This window comes from Phaethon aethereus, assembly GCF_964289735.1.
Source record: "Phaethon aethereus genome assembly, chromosome: 2".
In the NCBI taxonomy this organism is placed as follows: domain Eukaryota; kingdom Metazoa; phylum Chordata; class Aves; order Phaethontiformes; family Phaethontidae; genus Phaethon; species Phaethon aethereus.
Genome location: NC_138582.1, coordinates 125,796,657 through 125,821,814, shown reverse-complemented (window position 1 = coordinate 125,821,814; position 25,158 = coordinate 125,796,657). Strand labels below are relative to the sequence as shown.

The 25,158-nt window shown below is 39.6% G+C and overlaps 1 protein-coding gene across 1 annotated transcript; it reads left to right on the top strand.

The window, feature by feature from the left end:
• Positions 1 to 515: 515 nt before the first annotated feature.
• GPD1L (glycerol-3-phosphate dehydrogenase 1 like) lies at positions 516 to 25,158 on the top strand (the record flags this gene model as incomplete). Its single annotated transcript, XM_081996982.1, has 8 exons — positions 516 to 864; positions 6,228 to 6,405; positions 7,788 to 7,928; positions 11,785 to 11,923; positions 13,075 to 13,187; positions 20,816 to 21,049; positions 21,480 to 21,586; positions 25,062 to 25,158. Exons 1-8 carry the CDS (start codon positions 812 to 814, stop codon positions 25,156 to 25,158), a joined length of 1,062 nt encoding a protein of 353 aa, XP_081853108.1. The 5' UTR covers positions 516 to 811.

Genomic DNA, 25,158 nt, shown 5'->3' with positions numbered 1-25,158 from the left:
ACTCAAAACCACCTTACCAAACCAACAGCTCATCTGCATCTTTTTTTCCCTGGAGAAGCATGAGGGATGGAGAACAGGATTTTGGCTAAAGGCTGAGGGGAAAGAAGTATTTGGAAACACTCATATTTCTCTCATTAAGATCCCCCCCAGGCCTGACCTGCTTTATTACTTGACAGGTTGGTTCCTCCACATCCGGGCGCTTCACAGACTTACTCCGAAGCTACTCAGCACTGCTCCAGCACTAGGAGAGAGCAGAAGGGTTTTGTTGTGACATATATGACTGAAATGTATGGTATTAGTTGACTAGAAAACGGTGACAATCAGGGTATGGCACAGTACCTGCGGGACTGCCAGTTTGGGTCGAGGGGTCCCGCCATGGAGGGCGAGACTAACGGCAACAGCCCCCCTTAGCGCCGGGGGGGGGGCGACGGGGACGTGCTTTGGCGTGCTTGTAGGCACCCACTTGTGCTGTGAAGAAGTTATTTTAGGATATTTTTAACCTGGTATTTGTTGTGTGGTTCGTCCGATGTCAGGTGACATAGACATTAAAGAAACTGAACTTCTTTTTGGTTTTTTGTTAGCGGGGGCCGTTGCCGTTAGCCTCGCCCTCCACGGCGGAAGCCCTCGACCCCTCCACAGAGCTGGCAAGGGTGAGAGAATGAGCGACGGGGAGCGGAACTACACTTCCCGGCAAGCCTCAGGGGCGGAGGGAGGCGAGGACGATTCCTGACGGCGAAGGCGGGGGAGCGTGAGGCGTCCGCCTCACGGAGCCCATCCCCGCGGCCATTGGCGGGGCGCGGGTGGCGCTGTCATGGCGCTCTCCGCGGCTCCTCTCAAGGTCTGCATCGTGGGCTCGGGGAACTGGTGAGTGCGGCGGCAGCCCCTTGAGAGGGCTGACACCTCAGTGGCGGCTCCGGCTTGAACTTCCCCGCGGCCGTGCCTGCCCGGGCCTTGCTGCCGCTTCCCGCGCCGCGCTGTCATTCCTCCGGCCTGCAGCCGGAGGGCTTTGCGCCGTGGTCGCTTACTCCCCTCAGGGCTGGCGGCGGTGAGGGCAGCCGGCGCCCCGGAGGCGACGGCCCCGATCCTGGTGGAGAACACGGTGTCGCCGGCGGCTGCTAAGCAGGGCTTGGCCCGAGCTTTTGGGCGCGCTTCTGCTCTACGGGTGGGCTTCTCCAGCCCTCGGTCTCCCTCGGAGGCAGAAGTACTGCCCTGAAGTAAACGAACGGAGAAGCGGCAAAATCGAGCACTCTGTTTTGGCGTGTGAAGCACCCGTCTGTGCTGTGAAGAAGTTATTTCAGGATATTTTTAACTTGGTATTTGTTGTGTGGCTTGTCTGATGTAAGATGACATAGACATTAAAGATACTAAACACTTGCTTTAATTTTTTTTTTTTTTTTTTTTTTTTTGTCAGCAGGTCATTGCTAACTAAGCGCTGCCTGTAGGGCTTCTGTAACAAGTCCACTTCTCTCCAAAAGTGTTGCTCGGGGTTTCTTGTGTTATCTGTTTTCCAAGGTAGTTCAAAGAAGAGTTGTGAGACACTAGGTTATTTGAAATACCTTCTCTTTTTCCAGTTGGTTATGCTGAGGCACACTGAAGCTTGAGACAAGGTTTTACTGCTGCATCTATCACTAGCTTATAATTAGGCTTAAATAAACTTACTGTTGTGTCCACTGAAATAAATAGATTCACTAATGATTTCTCTAAGAGGAGCATCATGTTAATAATCCTTGCTTCTTTAATTTCTCTACCATTCTTGATCACTGTTTTTACCCTGGATTCCTGTTTACAATTAATAAGTTAAGTATAATGTGTCTTCACAGTTTGTCACTTTAATTATTAATGCTAAGCATACATTCTTTCTGATAACATTCTGTTTTTCAAGACTAAATCTAAATTCAGAGGAGTTTGGTGTAGAGCGAGGTACTGCAGTTTATTAAACAAAACTTAACAGCTGTTTGTCAAGGTGATCTTAGACTTGTTCACCCCCTGCCCCCTCCGTGCAATTGGCTTTTGGTGTTGTTTTGCATAGTTAAAAATATCAGGAACTGCCTGGTTGTGTTTTTCTTTGTGATGGCTTGTTGAGGGAATGGCTGACATTTCAGTGCAGTATCTCCTACTTTCCTTGCACTAGCTTGCAAGATGAACAGGGAGATACTGTGCATTGCAATATACATTTCAGAAGGAAATTACGCAGTTAGACCTATCTGTCTTTTAGGAGTATTGTTGTCGTTCTTCCATACTTGAAATCTAGCAGAAAAGTTTTACAGCAAGTTTTACTACATTTATATTTGATTCACTGTGAAACACACTTTGCAGAAGCAAAATTATTTGTATATTACATACTAGCAATAACCACATGCATATATATTTTGTTTTCACCTCATCGGGTCAGTTTAATAACAAGAAAAGCTCCTGCCTAATGGTATGGATATTTGGGTGGCAAAATGCCCGTATCTGCAATGCTGAGAGAAAGAGATAATGCTATTACTGGGCATCAGCTTTTTTCTTTCTTTTGGGGATAAAAGTATTCAAGTAACTGATAGTTTATTTCATATGTGATAGCAGTGTGGCAGACTTTTTTTTGTGGCAGAAAAGCAGAAACCGAAGTAATAAAAAAATTTAAATTGCAAATAATTTGATGTGCAACAGCTCTCCCATCTCCCTGCCCCCCCCCAAATGTTTCTGAAAACAATAATTCTTGGAGACGTAGGTGATTTCTTCCTCAAAGCCCAAGGGATGACAGACACCAAACCCTGACTGCAAAGAACGCTGTGATTCAATAATATGTGCAACCATGAACTAAACAGGGCTTAATTTGAATTGTGTACCTGCATGCATGTAAGTACCTTTTTGAACTGGGGCGTGTGGTCCTAACGTGGAAGCATTTAATGGTCAAAAGTAGGTGAAAGAAATTGAAGCATTCATATGCATTTTATCATTGATATTTTGGGGCTATACATTTTTGAAGCCTGGATTACAGGAGTGTGTGACTGGTGTCACCTAAATGGTAAGCATGTAAGTAGTTGAACTGAGCGGGGTTTGGCACCTTTAGCAGTTTGGAGACTGTGACTTTGCGGTTCTGTGTGAGATGATTCAGACCTACAAGTGCTGGTAACTATACATCTTTGCCTTCTCACAGCCCTTTAATCTGTATCTGTGATGAAAAAAAAATCACTGAAGGAGCTTGGCAGAACAGTGACCCTTTAGAAGGGTTGAACCAATCACCTTGGATGATAAACTACTTCCAGTCAGACTTGTTTGGTCGGTGTGCTAGGGAGAAGGTCACCTTAACAATGAAGTTGACTTGGCAAGGGTCACTTGACACCTGATGGAAGATCACGGGACAGGACAGATAGCTTGCAAGGCTCTGAAGAGCAGGAGCTGTGCTTTCTGCTGGCCTTGCCCATTTTGGGTTGCGCAGCGGGTGGCTAAGTGATTGTATTAAGATCTTTAAGATAGGGGATAAAATAAGCTTTCTTGAATGCGAAGAGAGTACACCTTGGGAGTGTGCCTTGGAGCCTCAGGATTCAAGGACAGTGCCCAGATTCAGTTAAAACATTGCAGACTGCCTCGGGCGTGTACTGTAGCCTGCTCTTCTGATAGCACTTCCAGGGCAGGTTAACACGGTGTGCATGGCCAGAATTTATCCCTGACTGTTTTGCTAGAACCAGTTGTTAATGAATCTGGTTGCCCAACTTGAACAGAAACTGTAGAGTTTGGGAAGAGATGGGAAGTTCATACGTCTGGGAACTTGCTGTAGAAAAATAGGAGGTAAAACTTGTGGCTTAACTGAGGTGATTTTATAGGAACAAGTAGTAGAGCTGATGTTAATGATACCATTTGCACTTGCATATTGTGACCTCCACTGATGCTGGTATGGGGGCAAGTTTATGAGTTTCCTGATTTTGTGCTTTACTTTTAAAGTGATGAGGGGAAAGCAGACTAACTGTGATACACTGTAACAGCAAAGGGCAGGAGACAAAGTGGGTGGTCTTGCTCAGTGAGCATCGGATAAGGGTTCTTCAGAAGTGTTAAATAAGTGTATGTGATTGTATTTGGGCGTACCTTTGATACTCATTGCAAGGAAGAGAACTGCTGTTTGGCGTGCAACTACCTTGTATTACTTGAATAGCATCAACTGCCCGGCAGAGCATGTCAGGGTTAAGGTTTATGAGGGAGTCTTTTCCTATGGTTTTTCTTGTGTAACTGAGCTTCTGCAGGCACCAAGTCTTGCAACCTAGCTCACACTAGAAATGTTATTGCTAGGAATAAATTGGCAAGAATTCCCATTCCTTGGCCTTGTGGTGTGTCAGGAGTATACAAGACGAGCCAGACGCTCCAGTAAATTATTTCAGAGTACACACTGAGGAGTATTAGGGCACAGAAGAAAATATCATCTTGCTTGTTGGATTAACAGGTGTGGGGAGCTGGTATTTCACCTTGCATAGAGTGATCTTAGACTCAGTGTTAGTTGTTTGACCTTGGTTAATTCAGTCGTGTTGTTGCAACAGTTGTTGCAACATAACAGGAAATGAGGAACCAGAGAAGCCAGTCAGGAGAACTAAGACTAGGCAAATCTTCACTTTTTCAATACTACATTCAAAGGCTGAAAAAAAGACAGCTAAGGCATTTAAGTGCTAAATAGTAATGGAATTAATATCTTGCTCAAGTAGCACATGCTGCCGAACTTTATGCTGGCAAACGGCCTGAAAATCCCAGTCAGACAGTTGCTGAATCAGTTATTTCTGTCTTTCTCTATCAATACGAAGCACACAGAATGTGTAGTGAAGTTCAAAACCACTTTCTGAGGAACCTGTGTTGTGTTGAATGTGATTCATACTGTTTGTGTGGATCTCAAATTTGGGGACTGAGCTGGCGAGTTGTCTACCATTGCAGCGGAAACCACTCTTGTGTGCATGCAGATCTAGAATGTGAGCTTAATAAGAGGTGGCTGACGATTGTGGCTTCTGTATCACCTCCTGAACCCAGGGGATTTTGTAGTATGTGAAGTGCTATTAGAGAAATAAATTCCAGTCTTTTAAGACATACAGTTTTATGGTTTAACTGAAGAAGGTCTACTTAGAATACTATAATTTTTTCTGCCACTACTTAGAAAGTGACCTTAGGCCTGTGATAGCACACATCTTTAATATAGCACAATGAGTTGTGCCATATTAAAAGCTCTCAGTGCAGAATGAATCTATTTGGTTTAGTTGCCAGCTATGAGTTTATTACAAGCAATGTCCATAATATATTTGGAGTGTGTGAGTATAACTAGATTTGTAAAGTTAAAGTGTTCTTATCTCCTATAATATAGTGTGCAGTTTCCACACACACACACGTAAGCCTTGGATCGGTGACTCTGTGTATTTTTTTCACATCTTTCAACAATTGTTGGTTTTTTTGACTGCTTGGTAGTTTATCAGTAATTATGAAGCCACCTTCTTGTCCCAGGAAAGGAAATTACGTTAACAGGCTGTATGTAACCGTATCTTTTTCTTCCATATAGCATTCAGGCTAGGAATGGAAGGGAAGTTTGTGTTTGTTTCTCTTCTTGTATGTGGCTTCAGTAATTCTGATTAATTTCATTGTTGCTTAGACATATGAGTAGTAAAATTGATCACCATCCTACAGGTTTCACTGTGTGCTGTTCTTAGGGAGAAAATGAGGCTAACAGTAATGGAATTGTCTGCATGCAAATTCAGAGGATGCTGTTGCAATATTTAAATTATGTGAGGTTGGCAGCATAACCATAAAGCTTAGAACTTGTAAAAGATATCAATGTTTCTTGGCTTTAAATGCATATCAACATTGTACAGCAATTGATGGGTCAGTCATCTTAGCAAAGAAAGCTTCCCGTTTCTTAAAGGTGAAAATGATCCATTTTTAAAAATTGAGTATGTCACTTTTACCACTGCTTTGAAGATATAATCCATTTGATATGAGGAAATACAACTCAAACTCTCACTTGATAGCCAATAAGCAGACAAAATAAGTAAGGATGTTTTCAGTAAATGCTTCAGTCCAACCTACTCTAGGTATATTTATTTGAGAGAAAGCAGCAAGTGTGAATGACTGGTGTATTTTTCTACTTGTTTTATTACATCAAAAATGCTACATAGTAACTGGTCCAATAACCCATGAATTTCTGTTTATTTTAACACAATCACTTTCTTCTAGAGCAAAATCATAATTTTTTTAGAATATTTTTGCTTTCTTTCTTGCAGGGGTTCTGCAGTTGCCAAAATAATAGGCAATAATGTAAAAAAATTGCAAAAGTTTGCTTCCACAGTGAAGATGTGGGTCTTCGAGGAGAATATTAATGGGAGAAAACTGACAGATATCATAAATAATGAACATGAAAACGTGAAATATCTCCCTGGATACAAGCTGCCAGATAATGTGGTAAGGCTTAGAAGCTAAATTCTAGTTATGGAGCAGAGGGAACACTGCTCATGCTGTGAATGGAGGTAGAAATTTGTTTTGTTGACAACTTTAGGGTTTATAATATTTCAAACTGTATGCTATTTTACTGATGATATCAGAGATTTGAACAAGTAAAATTATGCCATTATGTAGGCAGGTAAATCCAACGCACTGTACTAATGCACTGTACTATCTTTTTTTTTTAGTTTGGTCACACTGTTGCCTCTATGTTACTTAAGCTTCTGTATAAGGAAGCAAATGTGAAAACAACGGTGCAATTAACAGCTCTGACCATATCCATTAAAAAAAAAATTTGGCCCCAACTTTGGAAGCAAGCTGTCTGGTTAGTGAGAATTTAAGGGATTTCAAGTACTCTGAAACTCTTAGAGATGAGAGCTAGAGTATTTCTCAAGCAAACTGCAAGCTGTTTGCAGTTTATCTGGTTCCCAGTTGCGTTTCAACTATGTGTAGTCAGATCAGCATGTTGGATGTAGCATTGCCAGGGCAGAACAGTGGGTCTCCACATCTATTCTGTGTTGGTGTGACATGATGGTGGGTGGGCAAGTGGTGACTCTTACCTCAAAAACATTATAGGAAGAGACTGCAGCAGCTGACAATTCAGTAAAGATTTTGAGCAGGAAAAACATGAATTGCCATGCATTGCAGTTTTCTTTTTAACAGTAATGCTCAAATCCCATTTCCCTAGCCTTCAGCAGGTGTGGTGTTTCTGCTGTCCACTACCTGCTGATTCAAGTTTGTCCTGCTTATCACTAGGTCGAGCTTACTGATACATTTTAAGTGTGTATTAGTAATACCGAGTTTATTTTAAGAGGATCATCAAGTGTTGGGAGAAGTGGAGTCTGGCAAGTGACTTCAAAGTAGGCCACCTTCTTAAAGGGTATACAAAATCTATGAGTACAGAGAAAGAGAATATAAACTAGTAGGTGTAAGAGGCATGGAGAAGAAATATGAGTGTATAAGGAATGAAGTAAAGAAACTACTTTTGTGCATGCAATAATTTATCAAAATTGAGATTATTTTGTCAAAGAGAAGGCAGCTTCTTATTTTGTACTTTCTTACTCAAAGTACTTATTTGAATGTTACAGAAAATTTTGAATTTTCGTTGCACTAACCATGCTGGTGGCCATGAAGATGCCTGTTTCGAGACATAAAATAACTTGTTTGAAATCTTAAATTCTTTTGCTTTTCTAAGTTTATGTTACTGCTTATTTTCAGTGATGAAGCACTGTAGTTTGTAGCATTTGGTCTAAGACCATAATGTCTTCTACTTACCTGATAACACTTGTATGTAGTGTTAATTCTAAGAAGTTACGTGGCCTTTCTCTCCCATAACTACACAGGTTGCTGTCCCAAACCTTAATGAAGCTGTACAGGATGCAGATTTGCTGGTTTTTGTCATTCCTCATCAGTTCATTCATAAAGTTTGCGATGAAATCACAGGACGAGTACCCAAGAAAGCACTTGGTATAACTCTCATAAAGGTATAATAAATACTATGCATTAATAACTGAGAATGTGGCATGGAATCTTATAAAACAAGATGGCTTGATATTCTGATATGAAACGTTTCTTTGCAATATTTGCCTGATTGTTCCATTAAACATTTCTAGATTTAAGATTGGAATTTGTCTCGGTTATTAGTGGATTGTTATGTGGTGTTTTATTTTAGGCTAGTGCTTGCAGGAAGAAGAAAATTAGGCTGTTCACAAGACTTTTAAAAAGAAAGAGGGAGTGACTATGTTTTGCACCACCAAGCTTTCTGATCTTTTATTTGTTGTTTCCAAAGACATCATTAGATGAGTAACAGGGCACAAGCATAATGCTTTGATTGTTAACGCACATCCCACACACTGAGTTGATCATTTTAAGAATTGCAGAGAGAATTTAATGTGACTGCGCAGATAGTGCTCTTGTTCATGTGAAATACTGTGTTGCAACAAGAGAGTCTGTTCAGCATGGCCCAAAAAGACAGTTTGGGCATAGGAAATAAGAGGGGGCAGAGGTGGAGGAAGTGTTTCACTGAAGTGTTTGTAGTTTTGGTGGCAGGAGAATTTTTAAATATGGATGGACTTTTGTTTGGGTTTTTGTTTCTCTGTGTGTTTAGCTGCAAAGAATAAGCTATTCCTACAAGGTTTGGAAGATTCTGGTTTGTTTTTCCTTTGTACTTAGTTGAGAGTAGGCCATTTTCTCAGCACACATTCCCTTGTTTACTGTCATTTCTGAAAAATGCTTAAAAAGAACAAAAACCCCCTATCACTACTTACTGCAAGCTTGTTTCTTTAGTTTAGCCCATCAAAGCTGTATTGTTTTGTCAGTGCTGACCTGATATATTGCTGACATGTATGAAAAAGTGATGCTTTCCAAGTGTACTTGCTGCATTTTGTAGAAAAACTTTTCATAGTGTAGAAGGATAAAATAAGGCAGTGTTAAAAGAGCTGAATGCATAGCATCAAAACAACACAACTGTCCTAGATGGCCTTACTTTTATTGCTTTGAAGTTGTCCATTTATGCTTCTTTCTTCTGTAAGCTTAAGATAAACTTAATTCTCCTTTAATTTGCTAAATGTGATTTATGTTCCCATGATCTTAGTGATAGGAATAACTCTAATGAAATCGGTGGAGTAAATGAGGATTTATGTCAGCATATCTGAAGTCAGAGTCTGAGCCTATATTCCCTCAGGTTTACTGCTCTGGGTGTTGATTACCAGTGCTTTAATGGAGTGTTGATTAATGGCTATGTTTTTAAAAAAAAAAAAAAAAAGGTGGGGCAGGGGTACTTACCTTAAAAAAAAAAAAAAATCCAAACTGCAAACAAACAGAAAAATCCCAACAAAACAAAAATCCCATGCTTATTGTAATATAAGTAAAATAGTGACACCTGCCATGCAAAGCAGAGTTGATTACTATGCAGCTTCCTACTGTCATGTTGTGACACTGCATCAGTAGGTGGGTGGTCTGTTGAAAGAAATGGTGTGAGGCCCCTTTTAATTTTTTTGCAGCAGAATGCAAAGTACCTGTTAGCTTTTATGAAAAGGCATAACTGTGCATCATTAAAAGTATCATTTAAGAAGAAAGCGCAGAGATTGAACACAACAATGAAATTAAGTGGTAAAGGCAGGAATGCATTCTTTCCTCTACTTTTGCAGCTTCTTTATGCTTATTTATGCATATTTTTAGTGGTCTCATTATGCTCAACACTAATGCTGTTAAAGTGGCTTGTGTTAACTTTGGCAGTTAAAGTGCAGTTCTGCTCTGAAAAATATCATTAATGGGACATCTTTTTCTGTGCTTTCTAAATTGCTTGGCAAGTTAGCTGTGTGTCATCTTTTATCCTTTTTTTTTTTTTTTGGCAGTCTAATCTTCAAGCAGAGCCTAACATCTGATGATAAAACTGAGTCTTTGGCAAATAAAGAGATTTGTCTGCTGGTTAATCTGTGTTCCCATTGAAACATTTGCAGCTGTGATGCTTTACATAAATTCTGATCACTGGTGTCTATGAAAACCTAACAAATCATTGTGTGTGTGTGGAGAGAAGAACCATGTACAATTTACGATGCAGTACAGCAGTGAGCACAGGAAGCAAGACAGGTGGAGGTCACTCAAAATACTCTCCAGGCAGCTTCAACATCAATCTCATTTTCATCTACAGGCCCCAGGGATTGCTCTGGCAGGCATGTTAGGACACAAGTGACGACCACAGAATTGGACTTGCATTGCCTGGGGATCATTGGTGCCCAGTGGAAAATCCCATGTTGGAACCTTGGTTTTTGGGGGAGGGAGGGGTGTTTTTCTCCTGTCATCTTGTCATTCGGTGTTGGATTTAACTCCACAAGAAACAGGTGCAGCTCTCCTTGACTTTGTCAGAAGTTGCATCTGTTTCATAGCAGAGCTGAATTTGGCACCTAAGCCTCTCTGATCTCCTTTCACTTGGATGAATAATTGTTGTGTATGTATTCACATTTTTGGAGTTTTTACCAATGTGTACATGCTTTTCTGTTTATTAATTGCCTGCTTAGGAGGAGGGGCCTTACAGTTATTTTGTGGGGATATTTTTGACACTGTGAGGGAAAAATACAAATGTATATGTGTGCTTGCTTTCAGATTCTTTCTGTATGGCTCATTAAAGATGAGAAAGCAGAACTGTGCATTAAGTGATACAGATTGAAAAATAATGCAGAAATGCAAGTACTGTTGTCTGTAGCTTAATTCGCTGGTTTTATGCAGGCATTTCTACATGTCTTTTGATTGTACCATGTTACATAAGGAATAACACCTCTGATCTATGGAAATGCAAATTACTGCCTGCCTGAAATGTCATTACTGGCACCATACAAGTGTGTGTGTATCTGTAAGTAGTGAAGGATTATGCTGCCTTTTTGCCTGAAGTCATAATTCAAAATTACCAATCCCAAAAAGTACCAAATCCCCAACATTAGCAGGTAATACTGTGTAAAAGGTGGTATACTGTGGGAAAGAAAGACCATTTCAGTACCTTGTCTGCCATGCCCCTGTTCTGAAAACACAAAAGGAGTCTGCATTTAGCAGGCTAGGAGAAAAGGGTTTTCTGAGAAGAAAGCGGTCTTGTTTGGAGTTCTTGGTTCAGGCAATTCAGGGTACCAGACTCTCTTCTCCATTGCAGCATTAATCTCTGGGGCCATCTTTTCTAAGGTCCTATTTCTGCCCCTAATTTTCATGCTTTATAAAGAGTGCATTATAAATACAGATTTAAAATATCCTTAGAAGTTAAATTATTCTCAGTTGTTCAACTTTCTACATATCTGTGAACAGCTGTTCCATTTGTAGTAGTATTCAAAATTATTAAACTGGGTTTCTACTAGTAAAGTGTTGTTGGTATTATACACATGGGAATCTATCTCTGATACCTCTTCACAAAACAAGTTACTGGGATGCCATTTTGTGACTCTTGGTGCAGCTTCAAATCTAAGTGCAGGTCCGATTCACAACTGATGGATTGGTGATGCTTCACTGGTTTTAGTAAGGATATACTGATAATAAGTAGCTGAGATTCTGAACTACCAAAGTTGAATATTCAGCACTTCCTAGAATCAGGTCTTCCAGCATGGAATAAAAACTGTTACCATCATCCAGAGTTTAGTCATAATTCTTAAGGTGCTACGTCCTATGAAAAGAAGACAGCTTGGAGAGGTCACAGCAATAGCGGAAGTTTCACCGGTAGCAAGTCTGTCATCTTTAGTCTCTATCTGAATTGGCCTTGTTGCAGTTCTCACCCTTGGACAAGATTAATTGTGGTGTCCTTTCTTCTCTACTGTGCCTAATGAACGACTTTTTAGTAATTCCATTTAATGTTGGCTGCAGGGAATAGATGAAGGCCCGGAGGGACTCAAACTCATCTCTGACATTATTCGGGAGAAGATGGGAATAGACATCAGTGTGCTGATGGGAGCCAACATTGCCAATGAGGTGGCAGCAGAGAAATTCTGTGAAACTACAATAGGTACTGTTCCAAGTCATAAGAATGTTTAAAACATGCTCCTATCTTCACAATTGGACACCAAATAGCTCAAATTGTATCGTTTTCAACATTAGCTGGCTGTTATCAAAATCTGTTGGGTTCTTCTTACTTTAACGTTGAATTTCCTAGAATGTTTACACTTCTAAATGTACTAGGACCATACTGGGAATAGAGGGAGAGGGAGGAGTGCAATTTTACCTAGTCTGACTAAGGTTGTGACCTTAGCAGGTGAAATACTAAGCATGCTTTTTATAACCCTACACATAATAAATTGCTTTATTTTGTTACTTAAGATTTTCCTTGGGTCTGCATGGCTTTATATGGAAAAATGATTATATATTCTGTACTCCAGCTCAGGTGTTATGGTCACAGATGGTACCTTCATGGATGTTTGGGTTGGGTTTTTTTAAGGTATCATTATCTTACTTTAATTTCTCAGAATAATTAGTTCCGCCAAAAGCTAGACATGGTTTTAGTTCTGCGTTTATGTCTGCACATCTCTGCAGCACAAAGATGTGCCTGGTCTTGGATTTCACAGGGTCTAGATAGGCATATGTGTGTATACATAATAGCACAGCATCCACGTTATTTTTTTCAGTGTTAATTTTTACAGTTTTGTGCATTTTTAGCTTTGTAACATCTCATTAACAGCTTTTGCATTGAACTTATTTTTGAATTACCTCTTAGTGCTTAGAAATATTTGTCAGTGGCAGCATCCTCAATTAATAAAACATCCTTGACATGCCTTTATCAGTGGGTATTTTTCTGGAATGCAGGCCTTGAAAATAATTGGTAGAATTGCACTTTTTGTATTTTTAATTCATCTTTGTTTTATTATTAACTATTCTTTTTAAAGAGAATGATCAAAAAAAAGAGATAGTATAGAGAATTAATGGCATTGTTATTTAGAATCTATTGCTGAGCAGACAATGAATTATGAAGAAGTCCAGAGTAACTCAGTGCAGAGCTTTTAAATGCGATGTAGACATTTGTTTAGTCACTTAAAACAGGAGTCTGTTTAGGATGAAGGAAGAACAACTTTAGCTCTGTTTTTAAGTATTTTGTCTTGCACAGGAAAGGCTAAATAATACCCAAATAAATTATTCATTATTCATTCATATGTCTCTCAACAGGCAGCAAAATCTTGGAAAATGGCCTTCTCTTCAAAGAACTCCTGCAGACTCCAAACTTCCGAATAACTGTAGTAGATGATGCAGATACGGTTGAGCTTTGCGGTGCTCTGAAGGTAAGATTAACAGGCTGCAGTTGGTACACAGATGGAATGGTGATCCTTGGAGAAAAAAGGATATTTTCATGTAAAGAATTAAGTTTATTGTGCTTCATATAAACCTGCTACATAACATTTCCGGAAGAACTAGATGGGAAATTAGGGAGCAGCATGTTCTGAAGGTTGGCTTTTAGTCCCTTGTGTCACCATCTCCCTAGTTCTCTTCCTACATCTTTCATTTAGCTTACACATGAAACATGAAACAAGTGTTGATTTCATCTAACTGATCAGCATACTTCTAGATTCATTTTAGTTCCCTTTTTGCAACAGCATGTTCACAAAAAGAATGGGAGAAAGAAGTTGGTATTAATCTTTTGTGTCTGTTGACAAAACTATTCCCCTCTTGGTTGTCTTGCACAATGTGAGTACTCTTACGTTTTATAATTTGTGGACATACACTGCACAAGGTTCATGTGGATAATCACATACAGTAATGACCTGAATAGGAACAAAGTTATTTTGGACAGTTACTCATCTGGAATTTTTTTGGTAACAAAATTGATGCTGCCAGGAAGCCAAGGCTAGCTGAAACATATTCTTATTGCTGTTTTTTTCAGGTTAATATTCAGGCCGTTTGTGAAAAGAAAGCTGTACTGTAGTTCACGTTATCTGATATCTATCATAGAAACATTTCTGATGAGTGTAGTGGTTTAGCAGGTAATTTGGCTTACTTTTTTATTTTTTATGTTTTGTATAATTATTTTGTATTGCCTTGTTTTCTCTGTTGAAATTATGTGTGAAGTACACTATTCACTTGCAAAGCTACCAAGCCAATGAATGATGTCTTTAAGCTAAGGAGTTCTGATTCCTGCTCAGCGGGAAGTAGATTGATAGCTATAATAATGTAATTTTTGGCATACTGGTTTTCTTGATAATTTTGTCTTGAGAGCTGTCATACTGTAAGTCCTGAGAAGGAGGAGGTCATGGGTCTGTGCACTGGGCTAGTGGGATACGCTTTGGTGTAACATGCTTTGGAGTTAATGTATTTGTAGCAATTTCTCAAGATTGTGGAGCTCATAATTTGGCTCCACAGCCATTGCTTTAAAATGCCGTGGTGATGTGGGAGGTTAGCAGGAAAGAAATTCCTGTCTATAGACCCATTAAATTAGTCAAAAATATTTACGGATTTATTTTTTTGAAATCTGCTCAGCCTGATGTTTTCTGGCTAGCTTAAATTCTTGCTTGATAGAGGAGTTCTGTCCCAGGTAATTTTTATTCCAGACAAACCTCGTGAAAAGGTGCTAGAGATGAGCGTGTCCATCAAACTGAGCAGCTAGTCAGCAGACACTCAAACTTCGCTGTAAAGGTCCACGTCAGGCAAGAAACCAGTATCTTTTTGGAAGTGCAGAAGAACTTAAATAAGTTCTTGTTCTTGACCTGGAAAGATACTGAGGTGAAATGTGTATTTTCTTTGTAGCCTTGTTTTGTTCCTCCTTCCTGCTTCATTATTCATCATGCATCCTGCAGACTGAACTCTCTAGTTGCATTTCTAAACAGCTGTATATATTCTGTGTGCTCTGGTCATTTGGTTTTGATTGCAGTATATTTTGTTAACTGAGTTGAGACTTCCAAAGAAATGCATGGTATGAGCCCTAAACAAAAAGCGAAATAAAGGTAGATTAACTTGTTCAAAAATACTATGGATTTCTTGCCTGATTAAAAGGCATGAACTGCCATAAAGTGGCATCGATCAGTCATGCTAGTATAGGTGATGTGTTTTAAACATACAACTCTTCCTTAATAGCAAAGAAAATTTTCTTAAAATGGTATTTTTAAAAGTATTTTTTCATTTACAAATAAACTAGAAAGAGTTTTAAGTCTTGTGCTGACAGCATGTGAATAATTTCCTTAGCTGTTTTTAACTTGAACATTACAAACGTTTATTAATACTTTGGGAACATGTATGCCTCTGAAAGAAAATGAAGAAGCTACAATGAAACAGATGGGTATGTGTTTATTGGCTGGGCAAAGCAAAACGGAAAGCTCAGATGTGAATAGTGGTATGTCAACTTGAGCTTTTTTTCTTAGAAGATGTACATCCTCATTATTAGGATAATTGTTTGCTAAGGGTAGCAACAAACATTTTTCTTTTTTATGATTAGTAATATTTTCAATAAAAATGTGAAAAATAAGCATCTTTTCATGTGATTCCTTTTAGGGAAAAATCTAAAATGTAGCTTCCGTCAACTGATGGTTACTTTATTTAACTTGGAAAGTTACTTCATGAAAAAATAGTAAAAAATAGCATTATTTAACTTGCTGGAAGGAGGAAATCCCAGTTTCAGAAGATGACAGTGCCGTGTTGTGTGAAGAAACATGTATAAAAAGAGAGGTTCTTCTCTCTTTCTGTAGCAATGCCAATTCAAAATGTCGGCAGTGTCACTGGAAACTGCAGCTTAGAGGACAGAAGTAAGCGGGCACACATGCCAGTCCAGACTGTCTTTTGGATGTGGAAATAGTAAAAGCAACTTGTGAATTGGTATTTAAAAGATGAGAAATGAGATGAGAAACAGTATATTCTCTATGAGAAACAGTATATTCTCCCAGCTTCTGCATTTTTCTATAAATACCAGCTTAGGAAAAGGAGACTTTTCTGGTATTTCTGGCATAATAGACTAGATCTTGTTAAAACTCTATACTTACCTCGCTCTATATCTGCAAGCCTTTCTCAGCAGGGAAGATTTTCAATGTGGATGGTTGCCTAAACGTTGGGAAAAATACAGAGGAGTAACAGAGTGCTCTGAGCACAGCTTTCCCTTACAATCATGATAATTTAAGGTTTGAAAATTGTTTTTTGAAGCATATTTGAATTCAGACTGTAATAATAGGTATTGCAGCTGGGTGATCATGAACGAACATCTGCTTGACTGCTATTTATATACATATGCATATATATATATATTGAATATCCACTTAATTTACTGTATTTATTTTTGTGACAATGGGCTGATGGAGATGTACTGAAGTGTAGAAATCATTGCAGTGAAACAGCAGTCTTGTGTCAGCTTGGAGACTGGCTGAATAGGCAATGGTAGTCACTTCACAAAATGTGATGATACTGAGGAAGAACAGCTGTCTACAGTAACTTGTTAGCTGTAGGAACAAAAAATGCTTGGCATGTTCTTCTCTATCAGGATTTTTTTTCTTTTGAGAACTGAAGCACATTTCACATTTATTCGTTGACCTTTTCTAAGTGTTATGGTCAGAAATTAACAAACTTGAAATGTGTATAGCTCAGTTCCAAGGTGTCCGGCTGGCTTTACAGGCAGCCTGACCCAAGGCCACCTACAGGTTTCAGCTGCCATTTACCAGACGATGAAGGGGCCTTCCTAGGAAGTGCTTAAAGATTATGACACCATTGTAAGAGTAATATGTGCAGCTATGCATATGTATGGATGTGCTCCTGGATGCTGATGGATCTGATACGGCAGGGTAGCAGAGACCCAAAGTTATCACCACTGAGGTGTCCTTAGAGTCCTTAGGGCCTGTGCCAGTGTGTGGTCTTACAATCAAACAGCACAGATGTGAGGCAAGACTGAGCTGGTGTATAAACCTAGCAGCATGCTTGAGAGGCAAAATAAATACTGGTAGCTGCATTCTTGGGTGTAAACTGTACTGGCATCACTTACCCAGTGACAGGGGTGAGTGTGAGGGAAGGAGAAGTGAGAATCTAATCTCTGGATACAGGAAAATGGCCACGCTCCAGCTGCCTGATGTATTTGTTCAGGGATCTGGAGAGTTAAACTCTCTCAAGTGGCAGCAGCCAGGGACCAAGACAGAGGTGACACTTACTGTAGGAAGGAGAAGGAGCAGCAGCAGTGGTTGCCTCTCAGGTTGCTTCAGACACATCTCTAAATCTTACGGCTACAGCTTAGCCATAAGCAAAGAAATAAGAAGTATAACGATGATTTATTGTTTACCAGGTTATGTAACCCAGTTTTATTACTTACAAAGGTGGTCCTGCAAAGTGTATTTATGGCAGTCACTGTTGGATAGTCTGTCTAGGTACTGTAGAAGTTGATTGTGGGAATTGTTCTTTCCTGAGATTAAGTGGAAATGAAATCAGTTACTTACATTCAAGTTTGCCAGGAGCGAGCAAGCAGTTTATGCTTAATCTGTCTGACAGCCCTGATGATACTGTCTTTGATTTGTTGAGTCTTCATTTGACCCCTCTCAGCATGATGTGAAGCAAGGAGCTTCTCCAAGTTCATGTGTAAGTAGGAGGGAAAGCAGGCTATGCTGAGCTGTGACACTACCTCAAGGAAGGCTGGATGTCCTAGATGAATTAACATTTCTGCTTAGTTCTCTAATGACCCATTTAATTATGGAGAGGTAATGGTTGCCCCAGAAATGGCTTCTGAAGCTGTCTTCATGAGCACTCTACAAACTTACTGTAAACAGAGTAGAACTGGCAATTGGATATTTCTGAGCACTGACTGTGTAAGAGAACAATCTGTCAGCAAAGCCTGCAGACTTGTTAACCTTGGTTCCTTGGTCATCTGTTGACCTTGCATGTGTGACCTCTGGCATGTCTGCAGCAGGGCCTGTGCAAGTAAAAGACCCTTTCTCATTTGCTGTGACACATACTGTGAGCACTGCCTGGCATCAACATTTCTTTTCTGGAGTATAGCTTCACTGTCCCAGTGCTGCAGTAACTGCGTCCAGGCCTTGTTCATGTTCTAGAATAACCAGGACTAGGACTAATGCCAGATTCTGGACACCAGATCAGCTAAAGACTTGCCTGTTAGTGCAAAGTATTTTAGTAACTTAAAGCCATATGCAATATAAAAACGCCCTGTGCATTTTGCTTACAGGATGCATACTTTAATGTATGAAGCTGTTAATGCCGAGATGGGGGAAATGTGTTTGCTCAAGCGTGAAGTGGTTTTGAGAGCTCTGAATCCCTCTGGCCAAGAGGAACACTGTGCTGCAGTCATTTTGGGGTTGTTGTATTTTTGAATCTTTGGAACAACAGGTTTGCCTGTAGGCTAAAGTCGTCTTCGCTTACTGGGCCCTCAGGCCCACGTGTTCTGTATACAAATACAGTCAGTCTTTATATTGACGGAAACGTGGTCTCTCTCCTCTTGCACAAGTGTATACCCGTTGCGTTTGCAGGAACTCTTGTAACTTCAAGTGTGGGCTGTAGTGGTGGCAGTGTTCAGGATCAACCATATCAGATACAGAAGGGTGTTTTGGCTGGATAGACTGTTCTCCTGCTGCCCCACTCTGCTTCTCAGAGGATTGCTATAATGCTAGTGCCATTGGGTGTTAATCTGTGTTTTGTTTATGCATCTTCCTGAAACAAACTTAATTTAGTGCTGGCACCCAGAGATTTCAAGTACCAAGCTGCCTGGTTTGGTCTTGTTTTGGACAGAAAGATCACTCAGTCTCAGATTTTGTGAGATTTTGTTGTTGTTTTGTTTTTAAAGAACTGGCTTTTCTTTCAGTAAGGTGTAACTTTCAGTGTGGTATGATTCATTTCTCTACAGTGTAGTAGACACAAGAGAGAGATTCTTGAAGGATTTAAATGAAACCAGATGGTGGAGCTTGTAAATTCATAGCTGTGGCCTGAGGGTTATGTAGACCGGGATCTAAGAGTCTCCTAGGCATGGGTGGGTGTTTTAGAGCATAATCAGTTGTCTTGTTTTCTCATTATTTGCAAACTACATTTAAGAATATACAATGGGGACATTGTACAAACAAGGAGCTTAGTGTTTCAGAGCTAGAGACACAACTTCCCTTCTTCCCTACTCCACTAGTAGGAGTAGGGAAGACTAACTAGTCTTGGTATGACTTGCTTAAAACAGTATTTCTGTTGCTCCGAAGACAAATACTGCAAAAGGTAGAAGTAGACAACAAAATACCATAGGCCAAATCACACTGTAAATTATGATCAAGTAGGCTGTTTCAAAGTGGAAAGAAAAGTCAAAGCAGGTGAAGTTGGAGGGAAGGGGAAGCTTTAGTATTAGAGTGTTCAAGAAGTATGTGGAAAAAGCCCACAGGCTGTTAAAAAATGTTTTTGTTTTTAGCTGAGTACTAAACACTTGCAGATTTCACGTAGGTGTAAATTCCAGTTAAATGGGTTATCCCATCTGAAAACTTCTTAAATACCTGTTTGACTTCCTCTTGCTTTGCCACCAAATGAACAAATATTGGAAGTTGCTCTGGGAGAGGCGTCTGATGAAAACATAGACTGAATCATCACAGCCAAGATTTAAGACAAGATGATCTAAAGTAACAGCTTTGAAAGTCTGATCATCTTTTGCTGCTTCAAGTCTGATGTTGAGATATCTGTCTGCAATTTTTAAGGTCACCTTCAGACCTCAGCTAGCTGCTCAAAAAGCAATGACTCATCTTCTGCCCTTATTTGACAGAGAGTCACCTAGTCACGATTGGCCACACAGCACTGCAGCTGCCTGTAGTTTTTGGTTCTTACAGTCAAAAAGAAAAAACGGCTGATAATCAGTTTGTTGCTTTCATTAGCAACTTCTGATGGTTGCTGTTTCTTCAGCAACAGTTAAAGTAGGTTTGGTTGTTGGGTTTTTTTTCCCCTGCATCAGGTACTACACTAGGTGCCATAATGTTGGTTCTCCTGTGGTCTCTGTTGAGGTCACTGCTGCTGTTGTTGCGTGCAGAAAGGTATTACTACATCTGTTGCTTCTTTGTTTGCCTTATCAGTACATCAGAATGCCATCTCTTTTGGAGTGTTTTGGTTTTGGCAGGTTTGCTTTTCTTTTTTTTTTTTTTTTTTTGGTAGGGGCAAATCAACCATGGCTAGTCTCTGACTCTCAGGCCAGAAAATAGCTTTTGTAGTCACTTCACTCAAATGTGTCTCAACTAATCTCTACGTTTGTAAACCAAAGAAGGGAGTGTATAGCTGACTGTTCACTGAGAAACAGTACAATCTTTGTAGAAGGCTGTTACCAGGTCTAAGAAGAAAAAAAACAAACGGCATTTTTTGCTTAGGAAAGGTCTTCCTGTGTCATGAACCTTTTGGGAACCCTTGATTAACTATTACTGGTATAGGAACTCTGCATACTTAAAAGGGCTGAATATGATTAGTTTGGCTGAATTTGGTCCCCCAGCATATCAGCATGGAAGTCAATAAATGTTTCTTAGAGTCAGTATTCCTTTAATCATGAAGAAAGTATGGGAAAAAGGGCCGTGGGATGTCAGTCTAACTTTACCCCTACCTCAGGGCAGGAACAGTTCAATCTAGATAAAACCTTGTTTGGGTGTAGCGTAACTTGTTTGTTCTTGAAGACAGTCATTAATAATAGCTCCACAGCTTCCGGGGCAACTTGTTCCAGAGCTTTAACTATGCTTTTATCCTTGGAAATACTTAGTAATGTAAGACTTGTCATCTTTTTTTTATTTTAAAGGTAATCCCATAAACCCCAAAACAAACAAACAAACAAACAAAACCAAAAAAACCACACAAAAAAACCATCAAAACAACAGTCTTTATTAAATTAATAAAGTATTTGCAGTTCTTAAGGACATCTGCACTCTGTCTTTTGGTGTCTTCTAGGATTCTGTTAGCAACAATTGACTCAATTCCCATTTGTTTTTTCTCTTCTCATTAGAATATAGTGGCAGTAGGAGCTGGGTTCTGTGACGGCCTTTGCTGTGGTGACAATACCAAAGCTGCTGTTATTCGCCTTGGCCTAATGGAGATGATTGCCTTTGCCAGAATTTTTTGTAAAGGACAGGTGTCTACTGCCACTTTCCTGGAGAGCTGTGGAGTTGCTGATCTCATCACAACATGTTATGGTGGCCGGAATCGACGTGTAGCAGAAGCATTTGTTAAAACTGGAAAGGTACCTTATTCACTGGGTGAAATCCATTGTTGCAAGCACTAGTACTCCTGGTTTGCTGGAGTAATAGTACAGTTACCTGAGACATGCTAGCTGTACTGAGTGAGTACTCTTCTCTTTCCTCTCATTTTTGAGTGTGTTACAAGTCTAGAATGAGTGTAAAGGTGTTAAAAAGGAGGGATGATTAAAAAAAAAAAGCTGGAGGGGTAAGATGTTGGGAGATGTGGATTTAAGAAGGAGAATATTTACAAACAAGAATATAGAAGAATAGTACATATGCTTACTCAAGTACACTTTGAGAAAGGAAAAACCCTCAGTAACATCTGGGTTTTTTTTTCCATCCAGATGATGTTTGTCAGGCTTATGAAAACTTTTATCATAGCTCTCCTTTTCTTCCCTCTTCCCCCCGCCCCCCCCCCCCCCCCTTGTTTAGTCTATTGAAGAATTGGAGCAAGAAATGTTGAATGGTCAGAAACTGCAAGGACCACAGACTTCTGCAGAAGTGTATCGCATCCTCAAGCAGAAAGGAATGCTGGAAAAGTACGTATGAACAGATAAAGCAAGTTCCACATACTCCTTTTTTATCTCCAGTAACCCTTTTTGCATTTTTAGTCTTGATACCTTCATGAAGGTACTAGCCAAAAAGAAAATCACTGTAATAAGTGTAGCTTAATCCCCAGTTAAAAGTCACGGAGGGAAGTGAGTAAAACCTCAAAATAATATTGCTCTAGATAGAGCTAATAGTGTGACATTAAAATTGTGAATGCCCTTTTGTTTACAGAATGTATTATTGCCTCCTGCTATCATAGGAAAGCATAGCAGAATGTGTTTTAACATATGAAAAAAAAATATATGAAAATAGAAGCTGAGCTTCCTAAAGAGACTTGCAAAGAGGCTTTGCAGCTCATTTCATAGTAGCAAATTCATTGCTTCTCTCCAAGGAGAGGATCTTTTTTATTAAGGATCTGCATAGCTGTTCAGCTGAATAGTGTCTGCTTCTATCCACATGGATTCTAGCTTAGATACCGCAGTTCTTGACTGTGACTTCCACTTTGCTATAAGATAAAACCTGCCATCTGCTTGTGTAAGGTGAGGGTATTTTTGTGGTATGAAATTAAGCAGGTTGTCCTGACTTGTTCATTTGTATTCAAGTCAGAACATGTATGATTCCTAAAGCCACACACACAGTTGTCCCCTTATGAGATTAAGGGATGCATTATCTCTATGTGTTCCTGTTTGTAGAGGAGGCAAAATAAAAAAATAAATGACTGCCAGTCAGAAGACCAAGCCTTGCTACATTTTTTTTCCAAAGCACAGTTTTTAAAGTGTAGTTTTAATGGATCAGCTGCATTAAGTTGCTTATTTTTTAACATTATCTTTGGGAGTATGGCACCTAAGTCTGTCTCTGCAGTGTACAGTAATTAAGCTAACTGCAGAAAAAAATCTAATTAAAATGTTGGCTTCAGTCTTTGCTGTTTATGCTTCCCTAAATGAGACAGGATGGTGTGTTTGGGGATTTTTTTGTTTGCTTGGTTGTTTTTTTCCCTATCTTACAACAAACAGAGTGCATTATAGAAGACTTTGGGTTGTGTATTTAATGAAAGATAAGAAAACAGAGCATTGCTAATGTCTGTTTGGTGTACCAACGTATATGTGTCAGTTCTTCATAAAAGGTCTCATTCAACAAGACTTTTGAAAGCAACTTTCAAAGTGTTTTTCAAAAACTCTCTTGCTACTGCTTGAGAAGACAAAACAGAGTGAAATAGGCATGGTTTCAAAGTGAAGAGGGAAGAGTCTCGTAGGAGTAAAATTTCATACTCTCAGCCTACAAAAAGAGTCCCAAGGCTACGTAGAAATGTGCAAAAGTCAAAGTTCAGTAGAAGAGCCTTGGTAGTAGGGTTGGTGCCTATTGATATTTACAGTGCAATTCATTTTTTCGTTTCAACAGTTGTAGAACTAGCCCTCTTAATGTGCTCAGACGTAAGATGCATTTGGAGTTTGCTGGCCATGAGCCTACAGTCAGCTTTGATTCTGCTTTCCCCGTGTGAAGTGTGGCAGAGCTGTGCAGAGCAGAGTAATGGTCTCTGTGATATACAGCAAGACTTATGTACCAAGATGTGGTTTGTAGTAGTGGTACTTTTTCACTGAGAAGTAATTGCCAGTACTGTATGTAAAGCTGTGTGAAACTTGCTTTTGCTTCAGAAAGTTCACGTGTTTTGTGGTCACCTCCAGTAAAATTTCACATAGGCATAACAAATTTTATTTTAGTGCCTACATTTAAGTTTTTACAGTAAAAGCAAATTCAGCCCCCGCCTCCACCAGCCAGTACGTTATACAAAATGAGTGATAAGTGAGGCATGTTACACATTTGCATTTATCAATTTTTTTCTACGTATTTCCGAGTAAGCATTTTGCAACCTAAACAGTGTAGCACTGGATTTGAAAGAGCACCTATGTGGCTATATGCTAATTTTGGTTCCACTGATGAACTACAACCAAAAATCAAGTCAGTTTTATAGACCTGAAATAGTTTTTGCTATTGCTACTATTTTTGTCTTGTTCTTTACAAAAATAAATCAAAAGAAATGGACATGCATTCATAGCAGGACATTAAAATGTTTCAGATAGGTTGGAAAAGACCTCTAAGATCATCAACTCCAACCGTCAACCCAACACCACCATGCCCACTAAACCATGTCCCGAAGTGCCACGTCTACACATTTTTTGAACACTTCCAGTGATGGTGACTCCACCACTTCCCTGGGCAGCCTGTTCCAATGCCTGATCATTCAGTTTCAAAATGTAGCATTTCATTTTTGAGCACTTGTAATAAAAGCCATAGAAACAATGGACTAAATTCACAAGCATGTCCATTCCCCCACTTCCACCCCCACCCTCCACCCCCTGCAGGAATACAGAATATTGCATTTAGACAAGTACAAATCCTGTGTCTGCCCCCCAGAATGCAGGCATCACCATGTGGTACTTCTGAAGGGCTCATGACTTCTCTTTGCGGAGTCTAGTTCAGAGCTGTGTTGTTCAGAGCTATGTGGTCTCGTCCAGCAACCAGAGTTACCGCAGTATAACACGTGCTAGCAGAGTGTATGGGCAAGCATATATGGTACTCAGTTCTGGTTGGGGATTCTGCTCAGTGCTGCGTTTGTGCATTACAGATCAAACTTTAGAGTGACTGATGGGACCACTTTCCTGAAGAGAAAGTCCTAGTCCAGATGTATTCTGAATCACTCAGAAATTAACTATATTGCCATCTCCAATGCACCTTTATTTTTTATTTCAGTCAAAATAACATGGTGTGTTTGGTCAAAATTTGTCAATATAAAAGACCACACTGAAATGGCATATTTATTCTGTTGAACAGATAATCCTAAAATTCACCAGGCTCTGTATGAAAACGGGGCTTATCTGGCTGTCACTGTCCAGGATGAACAGAAAGCAAATACAGATTTCTGTAAAGCATCTTGGCTGTAAAAAGCCTCCAGATTATCGGAATTTAGAATTTAGTGTTTCAAAATCCATATTTAATTTTGGACTTTTATTAAAAACTTGACCTTCAATTTCTTCTTGGGTCTCTTTGTGTCATATTCTGCAATTGTATTATCAAATTATTGCTCTGAGATAATGCATAACTGATGTGCCAGTCATCCTTTTTAACCACAGATGAGTACTGCTATAAGAATGTCAAGGAAAGATGCAAGTGGTTTTAATTTTTTAATTTTTTAGGTCACTTAATGGTTGTGCCATACATAATGGATGTTGCAGGCTCTATTATAGCTAGCTAGGCTTCTGAGAGTGACTCATTTGAGATGCATGTAGGTTCTGTATTTAGCCAGCACTTTTCAGCCCAGCATTAGCACTTGACAAATACCAAAAGAAATTGATTTTTCTGTCTCTCTCTTTCCCCTCCCTCTCTTCACCCCATTTTATTTCTTTCATTTAAGAAAATGTTACAGAATAAACTTACACTGCATCTCCTTTCCCCACCCTGTTTCCTCAGGTTTCCACTATTCACTGCTGTGTATCAAATCTGCTATGAAGGGAAGCCTGTCAGAGAGATGATATCCTGCCTTCAAAGTCATCCAGAGCACTTATAA